Source organism: Poecilia formosa, unplaced genomic scaffold (genome assembly GCF_000485575.1).
Source record: "Poecilia formosa unplaced genomic scaffold, Poecilia_formosa-5.1.2 Scaffold158, whole genome shotgun sequence".
Classification (NCBI taxonomy): domain Eukaryota; kingdom Metazoa; phylum Chordata; class Actinopteri; order Cyprinodontiformes; family Poeciliidae; genus Poecilia; species Poecilia formosa.
In genome coordinates this window covers 1102457-1126685 of record NW_006800097.1, presented here as the reverse complement: position 1 = coordinate 1126685, position 24229 = coordinate 1102457, and the positions used below count along the sequence as shown (strand labels likewise).

Sequence of the window (24229 nt, the reverse complement as noted above, 5' to 3'; positions counted from 1 at the left end):
TGATTTAAATATTGTAATTTTTAAACTGAGCAGTAATTTTACATCCATTGAAACTCAAATGTAATATTTAAAACTTCAATACATAAAATCAGTTATTTAACAGTATGAGGTGGTGTTTAATTTATTTTTAACATTGTATTTTCATACATTTATGCTAATGGTGCCCAAGTCTAGTTTTCCAGAGCTACCATCTGCAACTTTAGATGATTCCTTCTCTAACACACCTGGACCATTGACTCATTATAAGCCTCTACAGAACTGAATGAGGGAAGTCAACCTTTTGTCTGGGTGTGTTTTAGCAGGGATACTCTCCTGATTTGTACCGTCAATGTGGCCCGTTGAGGGGGGCCAATATGCTGAAGTGGCCCTCAGTGAAATTGAGTTTGACACCCCTGCTCTAGAAGATGATGTGATACTGGCTGAAAGGATTTGACAGTGTTCTGTTTTTCCAAAAAATCATGGTCAAATATGAAGAACATGTCATCTTTATTAGGTATGCAGGCAATCAAAATGGGAGATGCACTAATAGTTCAGAGGGTGGAACTGACCGATCTTCTTTTGATCAACCCTGATTGATTAACAGCAAATCATATCCTAGAAAAAAATCAAAATATTGTTTCATATCCATTAATTGCATCAAAATTACAAATTCTCATCATTCACTGACTACAAATGCACCAACTTGCAGCATGGTTTGACGCAGACAAAGCTTATGGCCAAATGCTTTGATGCATAAATGGGGATAATCTTAAAACCAGTACCTCCCTAACCCTAACTTGAGTGGTATGAAGTTCATGAGAAAATATTTCTCAAGACAACTTTGACTTTTGGCCTGCTGGTTCCCAAATCTTTGCTGAACATAATTTAATCCTACAGGGAAGAAAGAGTGTATTAAGATTTCATCTGTGAAGGTAAATCTGTGAAGCTGTCATCAGAAGACTGTTTTAATGAGGTATTGATGTATCAAGGTGAGCCAAAAAAAAACTGGTTTAAGCTCCAGCATTATCACCACATCAGGTGATTACACTGATTAATGCACTACCAACCAGGCAGGCAGAGCTAATCAGTGGAATCAACAGCTTGAACATGTGACTGGAATTATATCCTCCTGATAAACATTGTAGCTGCTGTCTCCCATCCTTACATAAATCTGTCATGAAAATAAATCTCTTCATTATGAACATGACGCAGTCGGTTTCCAAAAATCTATTAGAGCTGCAAATGTCTCCAAGCATGTCTCGGGGCTCTTGAAACGCAGCAGAACAGGGCTTCCTTCAGTCATCGCAGCTTATCCTCCTGTTACCTGCGTTGCCCCTGGATACGGGAGCAATCTCTTTTCTTCTACCATTATGCTGTGGCTCGTATTCTAGACACGTCGTCTCGTGTGTGTGTGTGTGTGTGTGTGTGTGTGTGTGTGTGTGTGTGTGTGTGTGTTTGTGCTCGATGTGCGGTGGTCAAGGGCGCACACATAAACATGGAGAGAAGGTCACATGTATACAGAAAATAAAAAGATATGCATGCATCCTATCCAAGGACATAAAGAGAAAAGGGTCATACATGTTTACACTCAGGCTACATCATTAATATGCTCCCACACTTCTGTAATAAACTCTAATTTGTCTGCATTTTTCCCTGATTTATCATCACTTTCTTTTAGCAACAGCATGTCAGATCCAACGTCAGTATGAAAACTTTAGTTCTATATTTTGATGACCAGACCAAACTAAATTTGCAATGAATGATTTTAAGTATTGAACAATAAAAAAGGTGTTTGGGGCACAAATGAAAAGAGACTTTGCTCAAGTTTCTGCAGTGCTCCTCCATGCTATGGCTCCCTGAGCGAAGGCCAGTATCGCCTATATCAATGCTGCTAATGGATACTCGGCGCAGGTTTAAGCTTAAACAATATTAACCAGAGTCACTGATGTGCAAAACAAAGGCCAGTCTTAAGTTTGCCAAAAATTTAAAAAATAAAACTTTCTGTAATCTTTCTCCTCAATGCTAGGTGTCACGACCAACAAAAATGATGCAGAAGAAGTTGTACAGCAATGAATGTAACTACAAAAAGAAATCAAACTTAGTTTTGGCTGTGAAGTCTTTTAAAAGGTTTCATAAATATTTGTAATAGTACCTGTACCTTCTTGAGGTTAAACCATTAATACAGAAGCATTTGGACACCAAATGTTGCTCCCCATTGAATATATTTAACAAAAAATCTCTTCCTATAGCACAGCCAAAGTTTTTAAAATTCAGAAGCCTGCAAGACCACAGTGTTGAGCGGTCTCAGTATGGGGTTAGTTTTAAGATGACAGTAAGCTGAACCTGAGGCACTTCAGCAATGCTTTTAGTAAAGGACTGTGATACAAAACTGGGAAATCAGAAACTGACTCACTGGTTGCTATGGTGGTGCCCCAATTGGGTTCAGCAAACGTATATGGAATCAACCCTTGAACATAAAAATCCTAACCCATAAGTAGCACAGTTTTGTGACACACATGCATGTACATACACACATCACAAGATTCTCAATTATCTGCAGTGGATTATGTAGAAGGACTCTTGGGTTAAAGTGTATCTTCAATTTCAATTTTAATGAGAAAATCCATCACTTAACACTTCTCAGGTTTTAACCACATCTCATGCTAATAATAGACTTTCATAATAACAGAATTGAGTTTTTGGATAAATAAAATATGTGGTATTTTTATAACTGCTGATCCAATCCCTGCTCTAGTTTATCTCATCACTGCAGAGTGGGTTCATACATACACAGACAGATTTAGGAAAATTAATTATGGCAAGCATCAGACCTGGAATTCATCACTGTGAGCCCAAATTAGTGAAATCACATTAAACAAGATAACTGAATTGTTAAACACTATAACAAGTACAGTGATTTTGGACTTTTGTTGATATATATAGATCTGGCTCTAGTGAAAAATATTCTGGTATTGGACAGTCTAACTCAATCCAATTATTATTTAAATCTCTTCATGTACTTCCTCAAATTTATAATAAAATTTCAATGTAAAATAAGATATAGATACAAATATAAAAATAGGTAATAGTTACATGTTTATTTAGTCACATTCAAATAATGTTCCAATAAGGCTTTTGTCATATTAGAAGTAAAAGTGCCTCTTTACAATAACTTTTATGCAGGTTTTGCACATGGTTTTTATGAAGACCACGTGCGTATTAAAAATGTTGTTTTTAATAACATTTTACTCTCATTTAGCAGTATAATCTTAACATGTTTTGTAAGTTTCTGTAAATAGAAAATTCTTAAAACTGACAGAAATAAAGTCTTGAAAACATCAGTCTATGTGTAATTAACTTACAATTGTTTCATTTGGTTAACTGAAATATATATATATTTTTTATTAATTTCTTTGGAAATATGACTGTACGTGGTATTCCAGATTTAGGGCAACTGTCTGTAGAATTGGTGGAAATGTACGCATTTTTATTTTTAGAGAAAAGTTAAAAGTAATGTATTAATTAAATTCATGCTTCTTTAACGGTTTGCAAACCATTAATTTTATGTTTCAGAAGCCTTTTTGATACTTCAGTTATTGAGAAAATGATCTGCTGTTTGAGATTCACTACTCACCCAACCTCACTCACACCCCAGCTGTAAATCTGAACGATCTGCAGTGTCTGTCCGCAAATCAGGTTAAATAAACGCATGGTAATGTATGCAGCCTCAAGTGATATCTCACAGGTCAAGGTCATACCGCTGCGGATGTGTGTGAAGCTGTTTCTTCAAGCTCTTCAGTGTTTATTTGATCCCTCTTAACCGTAATTAAATGTGATGGTCATTGTTTTGCAGACAGGCTGATGGTAAAATGTTCTCCTGCTGTCTGCAAGCGAATATGATGCAACACGCCTGAGAGCAAAGTCGACGTGGGTATCGGTCAGCGGTACAGAAACCATTTGGTGTCACGCAAGATTAAGTCTTGAAGTTAGGATGAAGCCTGCTTTATCCTAACTTCATCCTGCTTCACTAAACTACCAACCCCACTGTTTTTTTTTTCATAAATAAACTTCTTGATTTTAAATTAAAACACGAATGTCAAATGAGGCGGTACTTCATCTTCAGTTAATATACTTTGCCATCAATATATTTTTTAGTGTCAACCCTAACTGCTTCATCGGCATGTCACCATTAGAATATGTCCAGATTGAATGATTTTTTTAAGATGTTTTTCTGACACGTGTGTCTGTTAAGGTCAAAAGCAAGTGAATGATCACATATTGGCATTTACTACAGGTGCAGCTTAAGGTGTCGGTGACACCACGGTTATTCAGCAATTTACAACCATCTACTTAAAGTAGTATTGAGTGCTTTGACTGGAAGGCAAAATACTAATGAACTCTGACATTTAACAGCTTTCATACTACAAGGGGTTGAGCTGGAGCTTTAATGCAGTCACACATGAAGGTCTGCTCCGCAGGAACATGATCATTTCAGAATAAAAACAGCACATACCAGAAATGCAGTTCATGTGGTTTTTTTTATAGTCAATTGTTTTACCTAGAATAACCAGATGTGAACTTGTGGACCAGGGTTCTAAGAATAGAATTGCAAAATGACAGGTGGAGGGATCATTAAAAGATGCCTTCTGTAGTAAAGAGGGTCCCTCTGCATGACTGTAATATGTTGCACTGAAGAAGGCTGTAATGGAACAGAGGATGTGTGTAAATGTGTGTGATTTCTCTGTATCTTGTGTTCCTAATGGATGCAGCACTCAGAGGTTGCCAATGGACAGCAGCGATGACAAGCGGCTCTATCTTGCTCTCCAGACCACATCAGAATGGAACGCTGCATCATTTTCCTTTCATGTCTTTTTTTTTTTCACCCATTTCGCTCTTAGTTTAGACCTTATTCTGTTATTGTTGCTGTCTTGATCTGGCGCTTCTTTTCGCCGTCGTTCTCTTTCTCCCTTTCCAGTTAATCTTTTCTGCCTGTCTGAATGCAGATGTTGAAATGGCAAAGATTAAAAGACAGGAGCACAAACTGACTACTGCAAATGAAATGTGACTTTCTTGGGTTGTTTGGATCAAACGTCTGCCGTTTTAGGCAGCTGTGAAACTGTGAGACTGTTTCAGCATAATCATGAAAAATGTTAAATCTCAATGCAAAATGATTTAACAAAAATAAAGAAAAAATTGTCTGAGATGTTCCATCATTCTCATAAATCAAAGCATCCACTTTCAAAGTTAGATTCGCAGTCTTATGTTTGGGTATTTTTCTTCCTGTAGGACTGCATGATAAATTAGAATTGAATTCAAATATCAAAATGCAATAAACATGTAAATGTCAGCCTGGTAATTCAGCAAAGTGCTCTGAATATAAACATTGTCATCAGAAGAAAAATGTGAGCTTATTGACATCTGTAGCTGCACGAATTGTGTCAGATGTACGTTTAGAAACATTGTGAACCGTGAATATGGTTAGTCAAAACCTATTTTAAAAAAATAAATAAAAATACTATTTAATTGGGCCAGCAGGAATAGTGCACAAGACAAAAATAATTTGAAAATGATATATAATTGCATTAATTACAAGTCAGATTTAAGCAACTGTGTGAAATAGATAATTCAGAGCATAGAAGAAGAAAACCTTGACACACATCATGTTTTTATTAAAATCATCTTTTTTATTTTTGTCCCACTTGCATTACAGCACAATGTTGTCATTGTCCCCATCGTTTGGCATATGTGGCTAAAGCAGAGTGGTGGCAGCATTTTACCACACCTGTGAATGAATCTGTGATTCTCCTGTGAATTTATCATGTTTGTTTGTCTGCCTGTGTGACGTGCTGGCACAGAACACAGAACAGCCAGTTCCCCCATACAGTCGGTCATTACAGCAGTAGTAATACAAGACCTTCAGACATTGTTCAGAGGCATATGAGCAAAAATTGCAGATGTGCTTCCAGTACAGGCTGAAAATCCTAAACTAAATTTTAAACTTGACATTTGTCATATCGTCAGTTACTCTTCTCAAACATGTATTCTGTAAAACGTAATGGGAAAAGAGCAGTGGGGAAGTAAAAAAAAAAAAGATCCAACTCCATTAAAACTAAAAATTTAAGTCTGCATCTACAAATGTATTGTGAGCATTTCCAAATCAATCTCCGTAATTCAGAATTGCAAATACTGTCACCAATATGTAGAGTTATGAAATCAGGGCTTGTCATTGACAATGTATAGGAAGTATTTTTTTCCTTGGACTTCATATTTAATATGAAGTAGGGGGTGTTAGATTTTATTCAGTCCAAGAAAAAGATGTCTTAGGAATGTACTGAAGCAAATTTAAAGCTGATATGTGAAAGTCCCCAGGAGGCATTTGTCAAAGTACCACATTTGTAAAACCTTGAAAATGGCAGCTTAGACCCAAAATGGCCTATATCCTGCTGGGTTTAAGGCATACTTTGAAGACATTTTTTAGCCCGCCCTGCAGATTTATACAAATGTATCTGCTCTAAAATTGCTGCGATTTAAGAGGTGTTGTCAGAAATATTATCTTTTTTTATTTTTTTATTTTTGCAACCGATGATAGACGTACATTTTTACTGCTCCTGCATGTGTTAAATTTGTTGAAGTTTTGGGGATGTTTTAGGATTTTAATAAACTAAATACTGCCTTCAGTACTTTGAAAAGGGAAGAAAAGATAATTGTAAATGGCACCATGGCACAAAAGCAATAATCAATGGAGGAAAAAGTCATAAGCAGGCCAACAATTATGATAATGATTAGAACATGTAAAAGACAGTAATTCCTGCCAAGTTGTTCATGGGATATTATACCGTTTATATCATTAGATATAAAGCAAAACATTACCGAACCAGTCTACAGGTAAGTAAAAAAAAAAAAAAAAAAAATCACTCATTTCAGAAAGTGAAACATGTTACATTGATTAATAACAGAGTAAAATATATCAGGTCTTTATTCATGATCATTTTGATGATTATGACTTGCATCTAATGAAAACCCAAAGTTCAGTGTCTAAGATGATGAGAGTATTGCAAAAAAGTTCAATATTATAAATTCATTTTTACATCAGCTAATTAGCATAAAACCTCTAAATGGTTTTTCACTCTGGGTCAGTAGGCTACACAAACAAGAGGAAGAATGTTGGACTCAGCAAATGTGCAGAAAACAGCCACTGACACTCTCCACAAGGAGGGTAAATCATAAAAGGTCATTGTTTTTTCAGTCCTATTTCCAAGCAAGGTTACATGGAAGGACAAAGCGTGGTGCAAAGTGGTGCACCAGCAACAGGGATAACCACATTCTTGAGAGGATAGTCAAGCAAATTTTTTTCAAGAACTCAGGTGAGCTGCACAAGGAGCAGACTGAGGCTGCAGTCAGCACAAACGAGCCACTATGCAAGGGATGAACGAGATGAAAATAATGAATTTCTTGTATCATGCACCTTCTGAAACTAAGAAGAATAAGAACTGGACTGCTGCTCCACTGTCCTCTTTTCAGATGAAATACAGTTTTTGATTCTTTGGAAATTAGAGTGTGGAGGACGAGTGGAGAGGTACAGAATCCACATTTCATGTCACCTGTTGACGTTGATCTACTGCATTATCTGAAGCCTGCAGCCAGCTACTGGGGCATTTTAAAGCACTTCACGCTTCTTCTGATCTCAAGATTTGTGGCGTTTGATTTCAATTTCCACCAGGACTTTGCACATGTCCTTACTGCCAAAGGTACCAAAAGCTGGTTCAGTGACCACAGTGTTATGGGGTCTGTCTGACCTGACCCGAACCCCATAGGGACTCCAGTGAGTATTGGCCAGAGGAAGGTGAGAGACAAAAAACACCCCACAAAAAACAGACGATCTGAAGGGCACCATCAAAGAAACCTAGGCTTCCTTTACACCTCAACAGTGTAACAGGCTAATAGTCTCCATGCAGTTATTCATGCAAAACAAGCCCCAGGAAAGCATTGAATGCATAGAAATGAAAATATGTTTTCAGAAACCTGACATTTCCTGACACTGAATGTGGAATTTTTATCATCTGTAAGTCATACTCATCTAAATTACAAGAAATAAATCTTCTCCTCCATGTGTATTGAAGCTGTACGAGTTTCACTTTCTGAGACGAGTGGTAGAAAATATTCACCTTTTTCATAATATAAATATTTTTTGGTGCACCTGTGTTCATGAAAGCCTTTGATCAGCCCCTTTTAGCCAAAGTGGTAATAAACAGGAGATTTAGCTCTTCTCACAGGCGTCAGAATCAGATACATCAGCTCTGTGTTCAGAAAAGACAGTTTGCTTAAGAAATATACAACTTGTGTTTGTATGTTTTGTCGTTCAGCACAGCAGCTTGACAGATATGCAATGCATGTTTAGTAAGAAGTAACAAAGTAAGATTTGTGCTGCTCACTACTTTGTGTTTAAGAGAGATCATGTGGTATTAACTAAAACCGAGGGCCAAGAACAGGACCCTTTCACGTATGAAAGTTGTGGTAAAAGCTGCTGCATCATTGAAATATTTAGTTAGTTCTCTATCTGTAGCCCAAACCAAAAAAAACGAAGGCCCCTCTGGGTAGACAAACACACACCATCACCGCTACAGTGACGTGGTCTTAAGACACTCGTGCTCCCCTCCTTGTTGTCACTATACGTTCAGCTCTTTGCACTAGCTATAGTAAATAGCTAATGTAGGCGGACGGTTGGTCTTAGGTGAGCAAAAACACAGTTACATACTGGTCTCTGTTTTCACTGGGGGTGAGGGAGCTGGGCAGTAGGTCTGAGACAAGGAGAGACACAGACAAAAAAGACATTTTCAAGATAATACCATGGATTTAGTAGACAAACTTATATAACAGATAATAGAGTTTTGAAATATACTATTATATACATAGAGAGAAATGGGCTTTTTCAAGATTAAATAAATATATCAGTAGATACTTTTTTTTAAAAAACATACCAGCTTTACAATTGCAGACAGATACCACCACAATGGATAGACATAAGGGAAAAAAAGAGGCAAGAAGAGGAAAAAGGGAAAGATTGATGGTCTTTTTTTAAGCAAACACTCAAGCTTTACGTTCAGACCGCTACGAGCTGTTGTGCAACTGACCTCCTGTTTAATTACATATCTATAATGCTGACTAACATTAAAGTTTTTTGGCGACAGCCTTCACACACATCAAGCCAAATACGTTTTAATTCTAGTTTGGACTCAAATTTAGGTTTGTGAATGCACAGAGGCATGCCCCCCCATGTTTGCTTAGTTTATCAAAAGGCTGTTGATTGTAATATGCAAAGCAAAGAATGGCTCACCGTTTTGACGTGCGTGAATTTCATTCTACTGTATCTGTTTAGTATGGTTTTTATTGTTATTTAAACAGATGAAAATTTTGAAATATCTTACATTTTTTATGATGGTAGTTATATTTACATATATGAAATATAAATAATTTTATCTCAATGAAAATAAGACAAACTCTATATGACAAAATCTATATTAAAAAGCTAGTCTCTGTTTTGTTTTCTTCAGTTAAATTAAATTATGGCTCAGATGCAGTTCCAGGCGATCAACATGAGCTGACCAGAGTTTTAGGGAAAGATGGCTCAGGACGTTTTGGCAAATAATAAAGCCTTTGTCTTTTCCCTACTGCTTCACTGATGCCCAGCCTCCGGTAAAAAAAAAAAACAACAACAAAAAAACTCTTTTAAATTTAACCTAAGTTTGAATAAACTAAATTCAGTAGTAACTGTGTCAGCCATGCCATGGATAAAAAGCTATGTCTTATAATCACACATTTACAAGATGAGAAATGCTTTTTAATATTTTTAACAAAATATCACAATAGATTCCATTGTGTCTCCCATATACTCTTATTTAGATCCAACACTTATCACATCACAAGCATCTTCCCTGTGACATCAAAACGGCTCTGGCACTAAATGTATTCCTAGGTAAAGAAATAACTTTCTGATAATACATTAACATACCTTCTTACTCATACTTGACAGGAGCAATTAGCATAAGGCTAGAAAGTCAAACAACCTGTAAATCACCAACAAGCTGCTTAACTACATGTCTTTTGGTTGATGGCAAGCAAAAGTGTTTTGATAAGCTTTTTAAAAGTATTATTTTTTGTTCTCTAGCCTTGGCACTAACTTGAAGAATAAAATAAAGCCAACAAAAAAAAATAATAAAAAAAAAACAAACTAACAAGAAAAAAATACAATTCAATTCCAATCAATGGCAGCTCTAATCCCTTAGAACTCCACAAGATTCACATATTGTTGCTCACCCCGCTTTGTCAACAACAACCCACATCAACGTAACGTCTGTTTCTTTACCACACATGTAGACCCTCCGAAGTGCTACAAGTTCCATCTTCAAGTGTCTTACAGTAAATGGTGCAGCACACGTCGGCAGCTGACTTTACATTCAGTCGAAAAACAGGCAGGGAACAGAAACTGCCTCCAGTTTTGTAGTTAGGTAGTTGTGAGAACATTTTATGTGACCCAAGCTAGAGCAGCATGGCACAGTGATTACATTGTATTAGATTTAATACATGTCTTGACATTTAAAACACCATCAATAGCAACAACAACTATGACACCGAAGTAAAGAAATGGTATTTAAGTATAAAGCTTTAACAAGAACAAATATGGTATAATGTATTGCTCAAGAAGGAGAGTAGATAACGTGACTTGGTAATGTGCGTGTGTTCTTACATGTGTTTGAGCATTGGTGGGGTTGTGTGTGTGCGCGTGTGTGTTTGCATTAGTGTGAGCACATACAGTATTGGAGGTGATGTAATATTCTGCGAGATAAAAGGAAACACAGCTGGAAACATTATACATGTTGATGTTGAGCTCTACTTAAGTTTGGCACTCAGCTTTTCATTAAGCCAGAAGAATATCAGTCACAGCTGACTTACCCTGTTGTCAAGAATACAAACACAGAAAAGCACAGACACACAGAATAATCACATCAAAGAGAGGAGGCAAGAGGAGAGAACAGGAGAGGAGCTGGCGAGAGAGCTGAAAAAAAGACTGGTATGTGAAGAACACAGAAAGGAAGTCAAGAAAAAAAACTGAAACAGAAAATGAAAAAGAAAGGAGCAGAGGGGAACGAGGTAATAAAGTTGGAGGGAAAAGAAAGCAAAGAAAAAGAAAAAAAAAACAAAAACAGGTGGTAACCACCCTCCTGTCCCTCTGAACAAGAAGGCATTGATCACGCAACAAAGATACTTTAGGTGGCTGTCACAGTTCTGCGGGAGTGTAAACAGTTTGTTTGGGAAAAAAGAAAATCAAGGTAAGCAATTTGTTTAAAAGGAAAAAAATAAGAACAGTGTTCAGTGTTAAAGGCTTCTGAGAGCAGTGGGCATACAGTACTATAAAGTTTCTGAGCCCTCAGAAAGTAGTGAGATTTCTCTGAATGCACTGACTACTTCACTGCTTTACCTGTTCAAAATCCTTTACTTATAACAGCAAATATGCCTTCTGTATTAGTGATGCTTTTCATGTCAGATTACTCTAATGTTTAGCATTATTCAGAGAGTCAATGCTGTTGTTGTCTTTCACAGGATGAGAGAATTTTAACGAGGCAACGGTAAGAAAAAAATGGTCCTGTGTTCTCTTGACCTACTCCACTGGCTCTGTTTGGCTTTCTGGTTTGTTTGTTCATTTGTGCAGAACATTAAGGAACAGGCTCAGAGCTGAACTGACTAAGCCACACAGCCATATTTGCACGTTCTCTGTTTTATGCCAACTTTGCAGGACATTCGTAGAGCTTTTGTTGTCTTGCTTAGATTCACACTTCACTCTCCACACTGGAGAAATGAGCTGAGCCCCTTCGTGAGCAAAGGCTCTTGGCTTTTAGGGGTAAGTGAGGAGACTGAGGAAATCTCTGGGGCTGGGGTACAGAGCGCAGTCTCTGGTACTGCAGTTTGGCACTTGCCGAAGCCATTGAAGAGGCCTGGATTGCTCCCGGTGCAGATGAAACCACTGAGGGAGAGGACACAGATGAGGAGGAGGTAGGGAGAGGAGCATGGATTGAGTGAGACGAGGACGGAGGAGCTGGAAGGGCTGGGAGCTGTGATGGCAAGTTTGATACGAGAGACGAAGGTGGGGATGGTTGTCTTCCTCGATCTCGATCCTTTTCTGTTCTCTGTGTCCTTTGCTGGATGCTTAAGTTTGACTGGCTACCAGATTTAGAAAGATTGTGTGATCGATCAGGTTTGGATGATGATGAGGAGTCGTGTTTTGGTTTCAAGGGACCACCAAAACTCTGGCAGTGGTGGTACAGCTCTTCCTGGCTCCGTGAAGTCACGCGAGCCCATTTAGAGGAATGTGGATGGTGTCGAGGTGAATGACAGGAGGAGCAAGCAGCGTGCCCCCGACTTTTGTCCTTGGACTTGCGCTTACTTTTCTTCTCATCCTGTATGTGAAGCTTGTCCACTGACCAGTATCGACGGGGCGGTGGTGGGGTGAGAGGAGGCGGAGGCCAGTGTGAACCTGATCCCCAGCCTCTCTCTCCTCTCCCACCCCCACCTGCACTAGATCCCCACCCACTCTCTGCTGTTCCCCATCTTTCTCCTCGCTCTTGGAAGAGGTCATCCCTGCTGTTGACACTGCCTGCTTTATCCCTAGAAGGATATGTGCTAAAAAACCAACCCCCTCCTCCAATTCCTCCCACTGCCCTGCCTTCATGATCCTCCCAATATCTTTCAAACTTCCCAAATTCTCCTGAAGACCCATCATCATCAGAGTATATCCCAACTACCTTATCACGTTCCCGCTCCTCTTCAGATATTGTCCTGCCCCCTCTGTGCCTTTTTCCACGTTCTACTTTCCTCCTGTCTGACTCGGAATCTTCCTCCTCATCCTCTACTTCAGATTCCCACTCATGAAAAGACAATCCTTCCTTGGAATGCATTTCACTTCTTTCGTTCCTTCCCAGCAGTGGCCTCCTCTCTCCCTCCATGCCCACAGCATCTCTGTCTGAGCTTTTGCTTTTCCTTCTTTTAGAAGATACAGGTAACAAGGGCAGAAAGGCAGATGGTATGGCATCAGAGGATGGATTACCTCCTCGCCAGAACTTCACAGATGTAGAAGCCTTACTAGAGCTATGATGGTTCTTGCTGTTTCTTCTCCTGTGATGTCTGTCTTTTCCTCTACTCTCTTCTCCATCATCTCTCTCTTTCTCATCTCTGTCCTTCCTTTCGTCTTCGCCAGGGATGTTCCATCCGTAGCTTCTGATAGAGCTTTCACTCTTTTTCCGAAATGATTCCCGCCTCAATGGTGGGTAAGCTGGGAAATCTGGTGTTGCTGATTTGACTTCCTCCCGTTTTTCTGGATCTCCAACCTCTTGATCTGCCCTCTTTCGCTCTCTTTTTCTCGTCTTATCCTCTTTCTTCCTCTTCTTCTTTGCTTTGCGGCGCTTACGCTCCCTTTCTCTCTCTCTTTCCTCTCGCTTCTTCTTTTTTCGTCCTTTCTTTCTCCTTTTTCTCTCCCGCTCTCTCTCTTTGTGGTGTCTTTTCTCATCTCTACTCACTGCTCCATCTTTGTTTGATGTCCCTCCTCTCACTCGTTCTCTGTCACCCCATGATGCCCACCACTCCTGCAATTGCGCCAGTTGACTGCTGGTTCTCTCTCTTCCAAAATTTCTCTGTGGATGTGGTTTTCGGGGAGGAACTGGAGGAGGTGGTGGACTACATGGTAGTGAGCGCGATGACATCCTCCGGGAACGAATTCTCTTCCGTGACCCAAGAAGAAGGCTTGATTCTTCAGTAAGAAGATCTGAGTCATAATCATCATCCACCATAAAATCACGATCTCCTGCTCGGTACCGGAAACTGAGTGAGGAGTTGTAGGAGCTGTCACTGGAGCATGATGAGGGGGAATTTGATCGAGAAAGTGACCCAGAGGATGAAGAAGATGATGAGGATGAAGAAGACGAAGAGGAAGAAGACGAGGCACTGGTGCAAGATGAGTAGAAACGGCATGGAGACGACGGAGTAGTAGGAGTGTGTGTAGGGGAGGAGAGGGGCACAGGAAGCGGAGGAGGTGCAGGAGGTCGGCGTCCTCGCCTGCCAACTCCATCACCTGCCCCATACCTTCCACCTCCTCGTCTCCCTAGAGGGAGAATATTCTCGTAAAGTGGACCTCCTGAGCCTTTTCTCCTTGCCTGAGCAAGGCTTCCTCGTCGCCAAAAGGGAGGCCTCCGTGGAGAAGATGGGAGTGGAGGAGGAGGCTTGGGGATTAGGTGTCCTTGTTGAGAGCCTTTTGGAGGCAGCCGTGGCATCCCCGGGGCTTTAAAACCTCGAGAATTGGCTTTGGTAGTCTGTTGAGGGCCTCCTGCTTGTTGGTCCAAGTTAGCCCCTAGCCCCTCTGGGTCTATTGGACCATAGTAGCGCTTATATTCATCTAGCCCTGTGTCACCTCCACCAGGAACCCCTACCTGGAGGCTCCAATGTGTTCCAAGATTCTGTTGATACTGCTGCTGTGCTTGCAGTTCAGTGATGCCACCTGCAATCCCACCAACACCCACTCCTCCACTGCTGCTTCCGCTCATGATTTTTTCTGGCTTTGGCCTGTTCCAGCGATCAACCACAGCCAATCTGCGGTCATGACGAGGCAGGAAGGTGGAGCAAGGCATGGGGCCTTCCAATAAAGGGCTATTGGAAGGACCCAGAGCCATTGCTGAGTGTCCTGTAGCTGCTGGTGATCCAGGTAACATAGTGGTATAGGTCTGCCCTTGCTGCTGTTGGAGGTGCTTCTGCTGTTGTTGCTGCTGCACCATGGCGATAGCGGTTGTGTTGTTCACTGTGGCTGTAACCAGGTGTTGCTGGGGGACACTGGGGATAGTAGTAACAGAGTGGTACTGAGGCAAAGAGCTTTTGCTCCCTCCCGGTGCCGTCTCATCCTCAAACTGGCAGCAACTGTACATCCCCTGGGTGGAGAGATAACAGAGGGACCATAATTAGATCAGCAGGCAGTCGTGTATGAAAAGAAGGAGACTGTATGTACATATCAAATGCAGAAAAACAGGGATGCCAACACCCTTGGTTTGAAAAAAAAAAAAGTAATAAATAACGTGAAAACTATTTTTTAAAAGACAGTTTTGAGATATATTTTATATGAATATTTGAACCAATCCCCAATAATTAGGTCAAAAATAAAGTTGTTTCGAAACCCTACTTTCTAAGTTTAGATGTAATCAAGAGCCATATTTATTGTGATGATTGTGAAAAAAATAAAAAATAAAAATCACCTTTTTGGAGCCTTGTTCTCTCAGTTTTCTTTTTTGCGCTACCTGGTTCTGAAAAGTCTGAAAAGACTCTTCGAGTAATTAAACCGAAACATAAAACTGAATTAAATATCCTAAAAAAACATAAGTCAACTGAAATTTATGTCACATAACTATGTCCCTTCTGTGACACCGTGCTCCTCTTTCCCTTATTTACACATTAGAGAAGAGGAATGGAACTCAATTAGCAGCTCAGAGTGGTGATGTAAATCACAAAATCTCTATTATACCTCACATGATAGGGGAAGATGACTCATTTGATATCCACACCATAATAATGATAAAACGCATGAGGCCTCTTGTAAATCTCTGCTCTCCACCCGGATATAGATCTAATGGAGGGGCTATAATAATGGCCCTTCTGGACAAATGAATTGGCACTCCCAGTGACAGAAGTACTACCTCAGACCCTGGAGCAGAGGATGCTGCACACTGTGAAATTGGACATCAGGGTAAGTCGCTGACTGTGTTCAAGGAAGTCACATAAACCAGGCACACAAACTTAAAAACAGAGGTTTATATATACCCTAATAAATATTTACCAACCCTTAGGTGAAGAAGATGAGGTATAATATTTCAATATTTCATATTGCTTACCCCTTTGATATTTTCCATCAAAATGGAAAATATTATAGATAAGAGTTTAGCTAAGTATGCTGACACAATGGGTATTAATGAAGAAATGTGAAACTGAACTCCAAATTGTCCAGAATGAAGATCTACATGCAATATTTCTAAATAACAGGTACAGCAAAAAAACAAAAACTAATAACTTTAACTAGACAATAAAAAAACTGCTGAGAATTAAACACAAATGTAGCTGATCAAATGGTTTATTGAGAGTGGTCTACAGTGTCATTTTTCTGTTTCCTTCCTCAGATTTTGGCCTCAAGACAATTCTGTCTCTGAGGTCTACAGACAATTCCTTTCATTTCGTAGTTGGTGTTTAACCTTTGACCTGCAGTGTAAACTGTGAAACCTTAAATAGACGAGCGTATGCCTTTCCAAATCATGTCCAATTAACTGAATTTATCACTAGTAGATTCCATCTAAGCCGTAGAAACATCTCAAAGATGGAAACGGCTCAATGTTGAGCTTCATTGGCAAAAGAATATGAATACTTGTGTAAATGTGATTTCTTGATTTTTTCATTTGTAATAAATTTGCAAAGCACTCAAAAACTTCACATAGGGAATTTATGTGTATAATTTTGAGGAAGTACTAATGTAATATGATTTGGGATAAGGCTATAGAACAGAGGTTCTTAACCTTTATTGAGGTACCGAACCCCCCAGTTGCATATGGGGGGTTCGGTGGTAACACAGCTAATATAATATGTAATTATATTAGCTGTGTTACCACCCCCACGCCACTAGAGGCAGTAGCAACCCCAAAAAGATGCGACTAAGGAGCAGATTTAGACTATAGAATTTGGTAAAAACGGTGAGTTTTGCTGAAGTAATTAAAGACACAAGTTCAAATCCATGCTGAGAGTGGATCTCCTTCAATCAGTGCTCCTTCGCAGCATTGATTGGCTAAGGAATGTAACGTGATCCTCTGCAGCAAGTGATTGCAAAGCGGGGCGTCATCACGACTTTACACAGTGTGTCTTTAACTCCGCGGCAGAGGCTCCGCCGAACCCCTGAGACCGACTCATCGAACCCCTGGGGTTCGATCGAACCCAGGTTAAGAACGTAACAACCATTTCTGACATTAAATTCTTAATAAGGTTCTAGGGGGTAAAGGTCAAAGTTCAAATTCCAAATATCCCATTATTTAGGAGTTGCTAAATAAAGCAATTTCACAAATGCCATGGAGCAGTTCTTTTTAAAAGTTTTAAGCAAAACTGAAAATGTTCAAAATGTCAAAATGACCCCTTTTTTCTTCTAGTATTAAAAAATTCAGCTTTCAAAAATTTCAATGTGGTTCATGTCAACACTTTTCTTAGGACGTTTACTTCAGTTTCTCGCTCTTATTTCAATTCAGATTTTTTTATAGTAGCCGTTCAAACAAACAGTACAAACATTGTTTGAAAGCAGCACTGCTGTACCTATTTGAACTTCATATTTCTGACCTGTCTGCTGCTTTCCAGCTCACCTCTGACCTCACTGTACTGTTTTTGTAATTTGTTTAATTCCCTTTTCTGCTTCTGGCCTGCACAACCTTTTTGCCAGCCCAACATGTCTTATGCTCCACTATCTCGCCACTCAAAACTGTCTCACTGACTGCTGGTTCTGCTCTCTTCTTATCTCAAAGCTCCCCTATCTAACCGAGCAGCTATAACTCAGTCTTTCTCCACAATGACACCCTGTATCTCTCCACTTTGAAATAATGTTTTCTTCTTTTTTATTTCATACAATTTTCTGAGTTAATTATTTAACTTGCTTATGAACTACTTTCAATTTTTCACAGTTAGCCCCACACAAACTGCCTGTGCTTAACTTACAGAAACCCTGCAGACATAAAAAGTAGATAGTTGTGCAACAGCAGAGTAATCACTATGCATTGGTCTCTTAAAGCTCTTCTTAAAATGATGCCAAAGATAAATGCTGCTACTTATTTTGGCTTTGTTCCCTTGTCCCTGCTGAGGGCCAGAGAAAAGTGCCAATAAGACTGGCGCCTACATGAGTCTGCATGCAATCTAAATCTTGATTGCATTTGAAAACTTTTTTTTTTTTTTTGTATTTTCTGACTCTACCATGAAACAGGTCTTTCTACAGAAAACATTATTATTACACATAAGCATGGTTGATTCCAATCATTCCAAAAACAAGAGAGAACCCAAAACATTTTTAACCTTGAGGTTTACCAAAACATCTGGTCCTGCATAAAACATTCATCAGCGATGTAGAAGTAATCTGGAAATAAGTTAATGGTTGTTTCACTGATTAGCTCCTTTTTTAAGCCAATAGTTTGCACATTTGTAAAATCAGCTACTTCAGAGTCACAGCTATTAAAAACTCTGATGCCTTTGATTATTTTCTACTATGATTCCCAGACAAAGTTTTTTGTTCCTCTTTTAATATTTTAAAACTGGCTGGAGCAGACTACTTTCTACACATGACTGCTTTTATCTAAAATTAAAATATTAGAAATTCTGTAAACATCTTTGACTGCATTTCATACTGTTGCACGTATTGAAATATATGCAGTTTATATTTGAAATCATGGTTTAATTTAGGAACCTGTGAACTGGAATGCAGTGAAGAACATTAAATCAATGAATCTTAGAAAGACAACACACTATGGGAAAACATGTTATCGTGCACTGTAAAGGATGCGTTTAAACATTTTCCCTGATAAGCACTATAAATAGCAGAAAGTACTAACATTGAATTACTGACAAGCCAAAAGGTTGCTGTGTTTGGACTTCTCACTGAGAAACACTGACTTTCATGTTTGGCCAAGAAAGAAATCAAAACTTAGAGGCATGCAAAAATGTTATCTTTTTTTTTTTTATTCATTTATTTAATTTAGCGATATTTGATTAGGGATGCATTAAGAACATTGAACATGAACTTTTCAAATATAGGGAGAAATGAAATTCTCTGGGTTTTGGCAAATATTGCTACTTTCTTTCTACTCTCACTGAGAAAAAAAAAGTATGTCCTTTAAACCTTTACAAGTCCACTAGGTTGTGACTGTAACATTTAGCACTGAATGGTTGGGAACTCTGAAATAGTCCTAAAGTTTCTTTGTATAAGTGCATGTGTTTAACTCCTTATCTAATGTATACCATGTATGAGTTTTGCTAGTGGGAAAGATGGGAAGTTGCAAGACATTTTACTTCTTATTGTAAAATAGATTAAAAATATTAGGAAATAAACTAAAATTGTCCAAGTCATAGATGATGTTACAACAGTTCTACTTCACCCAACAATGTTGTTAGCCTTGATTAAAATGACATCTTTCTGCAGCTATAAGAATGAGACACATACTCCAGACATTCATAAAGCCTATTCACTGATTGGCAATAATCCATGTTTGTACTACTCTTTTTCAACAGTTTATTGGCTATAAAGGTCATTCTTAAAATTAGAAAAATATTTATTAAAGAATCTCTTCTTTCTTACTCTGCTAAGAGCCAGGAGGAAGTCCATCCCTCCAGACCTTTTGACACAGTGCCTTAGTTTCCAGTACACCAGATGCTCCCAGGCAAACACCAGGAGGCTGAGGCCCATGGCCACCAGCAGCATGTAGAAAACCCCTGCCATGTTGTCAATGTCCAACTTACTGCTCATCACCTGAAGGGACAGAATAATGTAGCAGTGAGAGAAGGAAATTACAAAGAGAATTCCCCTAAACTGCAGCGAGAACAGACAGCGCTGATCTAGAAATGATTGGTTGGAGAAATTCATGGTTGCATCTTACTGCTTAACTAATCAATACATACACACAGAACATGGCTCAGTAGGCTAAGTTAAGCTTTGGATGAGACATCATACCTCAATCTTATCATTGTGACAAATTCCAGACAGCCAGAGGCGCTCCAGCATATCAATCTCATCTGAAAGAAAAAGGAAAGGAGGAGTGGAAAGAAGATCAAATTGGTGAGAAGAAGGGGCAGAGAGGTGATGGGTGAGTGTGCTTAAAGGGCAAAACTGAAATTAATTAAAGTTGAAGGGACACATGGAAAAGACAACTGGGAAAATAAGTTAAGACAGTACAGCAGGGAAGGGGAAATTAAGTAAAAAATGCAAAGAAGGGGATTACCACCTCTTTGTCATGAGATCAAGGTGTTTGATCCCCTAAGAGAGAACAGTGAGAAGTAAAGCTGAAGAGAGAGGAAGGAAAATGTAGTTTTAACAAAAATGAAAGGAATGGATGATGAAATTGAGCATGGTGAAGAGAAATAAGTAGAGGAAAACAATTCTTGTTTTAATATTCTTGCAAAAATGTTAAATACAACAGCTGGATAGACAACATAAAAATAATGAAAAAAAAAAAAAATAAAACAACAACAACAAGAACTTGTAAAACAAACCATCAAGTGCTAAGAACAGACAGAAAGTTCACAAAGAGCAGAAATATAATATATTTTCCCTTCAAAAGTTATGAGATCGAAAGTAAAAATTGGGAATTAGTGGCAGAGAGAAACCCTTTGAAGCCGATTCTGAAATGGCTCCGTGTCTGAGGCGAGTACACTGAGGGCAGAGTGATGCGACAGCACATGGGAGATGAAAGGAGGAAAACACACAAACATTACATTTCCTGCTCAAACTACCCAACACACATGCAGGAGGCACACACTCTGAACCCCAGTGTGATAGGGCTCTCTGCCCTGGCCATTACTGCATTAATCAAAAAGAATGAGGTTGTGCAAAGGAGAAGGGTGCCTCATCTTCCCATGTACAGGGCTTTAGGTGTGCATGGCTGGGTTGCAGACGACATCTGAATCAAGCACATGAGCACGGTGTCTTAAACACGGGCTCAGGATCTGTCACTGTACGCAGTCTCATGATGCCCCAGTTAAAGAGGATCCCATCCTCAATTATAAGTCGACCTTTGGGTTAATTAGTGTGGCTTGGAAACGCCTCCTAACGCTGTGCCACGTCGATTAGACTTCCACCACTCAGCCAGAATGACTGAAACTTCAGATTTGTTTAAATAAAAAAGCAAAATCTCACTCCAGTAATAACGGCTGTGCAAAATTAGACATCCATTAAAAGGCTTGCTTGAATTCAAATGTCACAACAGCCACTGAGATGAATGTTCATTCAATGGCGGCTTACTCACAGGATCTAATTCTTCACATCTTAATCACAGCTCAGTTGGTTTATTTTCTTTGCCCATACTTTTTGACTTTCTGTATTTTAGACTAAATTATTGCAGTCAATGAGCAATAAAGCTTTTATTTAGAGAACATTTTCCACAAATAAGGCAGCAGAAGCACATAATTCCATCTGTGTCCTCCCTTCCTCACAGTACAAGAAAGGATTTAGCATGCAGACCATGAAATTGCACTCATGGTTCCATCTGTGAACAGTTCTTTTGTGATTTGCAAACAATCATTGTAAATTCACTCCTATTCAAATCCACCACTCCCGTATTCCTCCAACATCTAAGCACTGGTTTACAGTAAAGAATTAAGCCCCCAGAATTTTTAATCCTCTCAATGGCATTGTAGGAAATATCTCCCTTATCCAATCTGTGCAGAAAAGCAGTAAGTTAAGGCTATTATCACCTGAGGCAGTTCTAAGGATACAGCATCACCTGCTGTGACTGCAAAAGCAGGCAAACAAGAGGAATCCTACCAAGTTCTTATCACATCAACAGGATTTTCTCATATCAAATAAGCAAATTGTGCATTGTGTCTGAGGTTATGTCATGTGTTTGACATCTTCTGCACTAATGTAAAGAAAACAATATTCAATGCACAACAGACTCAACACAGAAGAAAAATAGCAATGTTGAAGACTAAGCCAAAGTCTTCTGTTCTTTGCTAAACCATTTCCCCTCACTGGAGACAACTGGAATATTCTGAATAAATAAAATAAGGCCAAGGAAACCTAATTATCTAAAGGTAAATGTTAGAAAACCACACAGGATGATCTTTTTAGACTCTGGCATCATTTCAATTTCTAGATAAATTATTATTTTAGTGTCATGGCAACTGGTCATCTGTTTTTATTATTCCATTTTTTTTTTTGTACGTTTAGGACAGGGCTGCATACCTATACATTGTTCCCCAGTTGATTGGAATTGGATGGTTATACAATCTTGTTTTAAAATGGCAGAAAAAAAAGAGCACATTTAGTCTGCTCTTTTCACTTTTGTATTTAATTTAAAAAATTAGCTGTCATATTTGGATTGGAATACTGTCTATGCTCTGTAGCATTCTGAGGAGAAGTCATATTCAGCATATGAATAAGCAAAAAGTGTCCTCTTGGTTGGGAGATGTATTGGATTGGACAGAAAACACGGAAAAGTAATTGGAAAGTAGTGCAAAGGCTACTTTGTGAGTGACAGAAGTAAATTACGTTTGGCACTGTCATGTCATCTATCTCAGAGAAAAATTGCTTTGTCAAGATATCAACAAAGCTTTAAAAGATGAGATAATGATTGAAAAACCAATTTTAGAAGACGGAAGTTTTTATACTCCAAAAGATGGTGGATGCAAAATATTTTATTCTTTGTTTTTTTTATATAACAAATGCTCTACACTCTGCACTCACTGGCAACCAAAGAAAGGATACGGAATAAGAAAAAATAATACAAAAATAATTCAAAACACTTTTCTCACAATATAAAATCAGACTTCAGTCGAGGAAAAAAAAAATCACTGCCAAGACATTTGTTTTTAACCTGTCACAGTTATCGTCACTCAAAATGATTTACAAAAATATAAATTTGAGAGAATATTTTTTGTCATTTCTGCCTTATTACACTGTTGTTGTTTATTCATAACTTCCCAAACATGTTTCCCTGGATATTCATATGGCATGAAGAGGACTATTTCTTTTATCATTTCTCAGCCTGGTTGTCATCAAAGGCAGTTTAAACACCAGGAGTCTTACAAAAAAAAAACAATGGGCTCTGTTAGAAGAGTCAAAACAATCTCTATTAAGTCTATGGATCGGGCCATAATCAAAATGTCTGTAATCAATAATCAATGTGTCTGTTTGATCTTAAATACAATTTATCACACACGCCATCATTCCTAGATATTCTTTTTGTGGATAAAGAAATGCCCTGAACATGAAGGCAGCCAGCATCTTCATGAGATGTGCCTGGAATGCTGAGGCAGAACACACAGAAACAACTTTTTTTTTTCTTTGTGGAGCAAAATCAAAGTTTTTTTTTTTTATTACATTTTTCTATTGTCTGTTGAAACTGATAGACCACTGCAATAAAACAGTTATTTTAAAGGGCTTTTTTCTCATCTTAACCAGGAGTGGTAGGTGTTGTATTTCTAAATGTTAATGTTGGTTTCTTAAAAATTATGAGAAGATATTGGCTGTCAAATTCTTAACTGCAAGTTTCAAAATATCTCCCAATTTTCACGTTTGTAACATTTCTTTCATCGCATCGTCTCTCCAAGCAAAAATGCAGTGTAAATAGAATGACAAATAAATTGTAAAACAAAATCCCAAATGCCTGAGGGCAGCTGTACTCTGAGACACACTCTGGCCATTTGACAGTTTAAAAAAAAATAAAAAAATCTCTGGCCTCCACGCATGTTTTGGGAGTGTTTGGGCAAAACACTGAGGTTTACATTCCTGGCATGCATTTGCAGAACAGAAAAAACACATAAGCATCATATCATATATGTGTGTGTGTGCGTGTGTATGTGTAAGGGAAAAGTAATAATTAGGCAGTGGAAAATGGTTGTCTGAATGAAAATAATCAGTTTCACGTTTTGTGCAAATAAAAAACAAAACATTTAAAATGAACAGAAACCATAAACTGTTATCAAAAACATACATAAAACTTCTAGTTCATATTTTTACCTTCAATAATGAAACGACTAGGGAAAAAAATGATGCTGCTGGATGTGAAAGCAACAACCCCCCACCAGAAACAGTTTTTCAGGGTTGAATTTAGGAGAAAATAAATCACACACAGAGCTGTGTAATTACAGCACAGTATTCAGAGCTTTATTTATTTTATTCCGTCTCTGTAAAATTTACATTTCAAATACCTGCAGACATAAAGCTGATCTGCATATTGCATTAGAAATGTGCTGTTTTTGACTGCAGGTAGGGTAAGTGCATGTTTATATGTGGCTACATGAGCAAAAGCTTGCAAGGTTAGAACGAAATAGGGATGCTGGGAAAAAAGGCTACGCTACACATGATTTTTCTGTGTTCTCATAGACATCACTCAAAGAATCTCTACTGAGTAATTTTCACTAAACATTTAACCGTAACAACATTTAGGACAATAATGATACTGAAATATTTAGATGCACACGTTTGGGTGTTCTC

At 38.5% G+C, this 24229-nt stretch overlaps 1 protein-coding gene across 1 annotated transcript in view; it reads right to left on the bottom strand.

Moving 5' to 3' along the window:
- Positions 1 to 5648: 5648 nt before the first annotated feature.
- grin2da (glutamate receptor, ionotropic, N-methyl D-aspartate 2D, a) overlaps positions 5649 to 24229 on the bottom strand; it is a 173531-nt gene continuing 154950 nt past the window's right edge. The window contains exons 17-19 of the mRNA XM_016677562.1: positions 19748 to 19809; positions 19376 to 19546; positions 5649 to 14945 (exon numbers count right to left, since the gene is read on the bottom strand). Of these exons, the coding sequence (XP_016533048.1) occupies positions 11805 to 14945; positions 19376 to 19546; positions 19748 to 19809 (3374 nt within the window). The 3' untranslated portion in view covers positions 5649 to 11804. The remainder of the gene's footprint in view (positions 14946 to 19375; positions 19547 to 19747; positions 19810 to 24229) is intronic.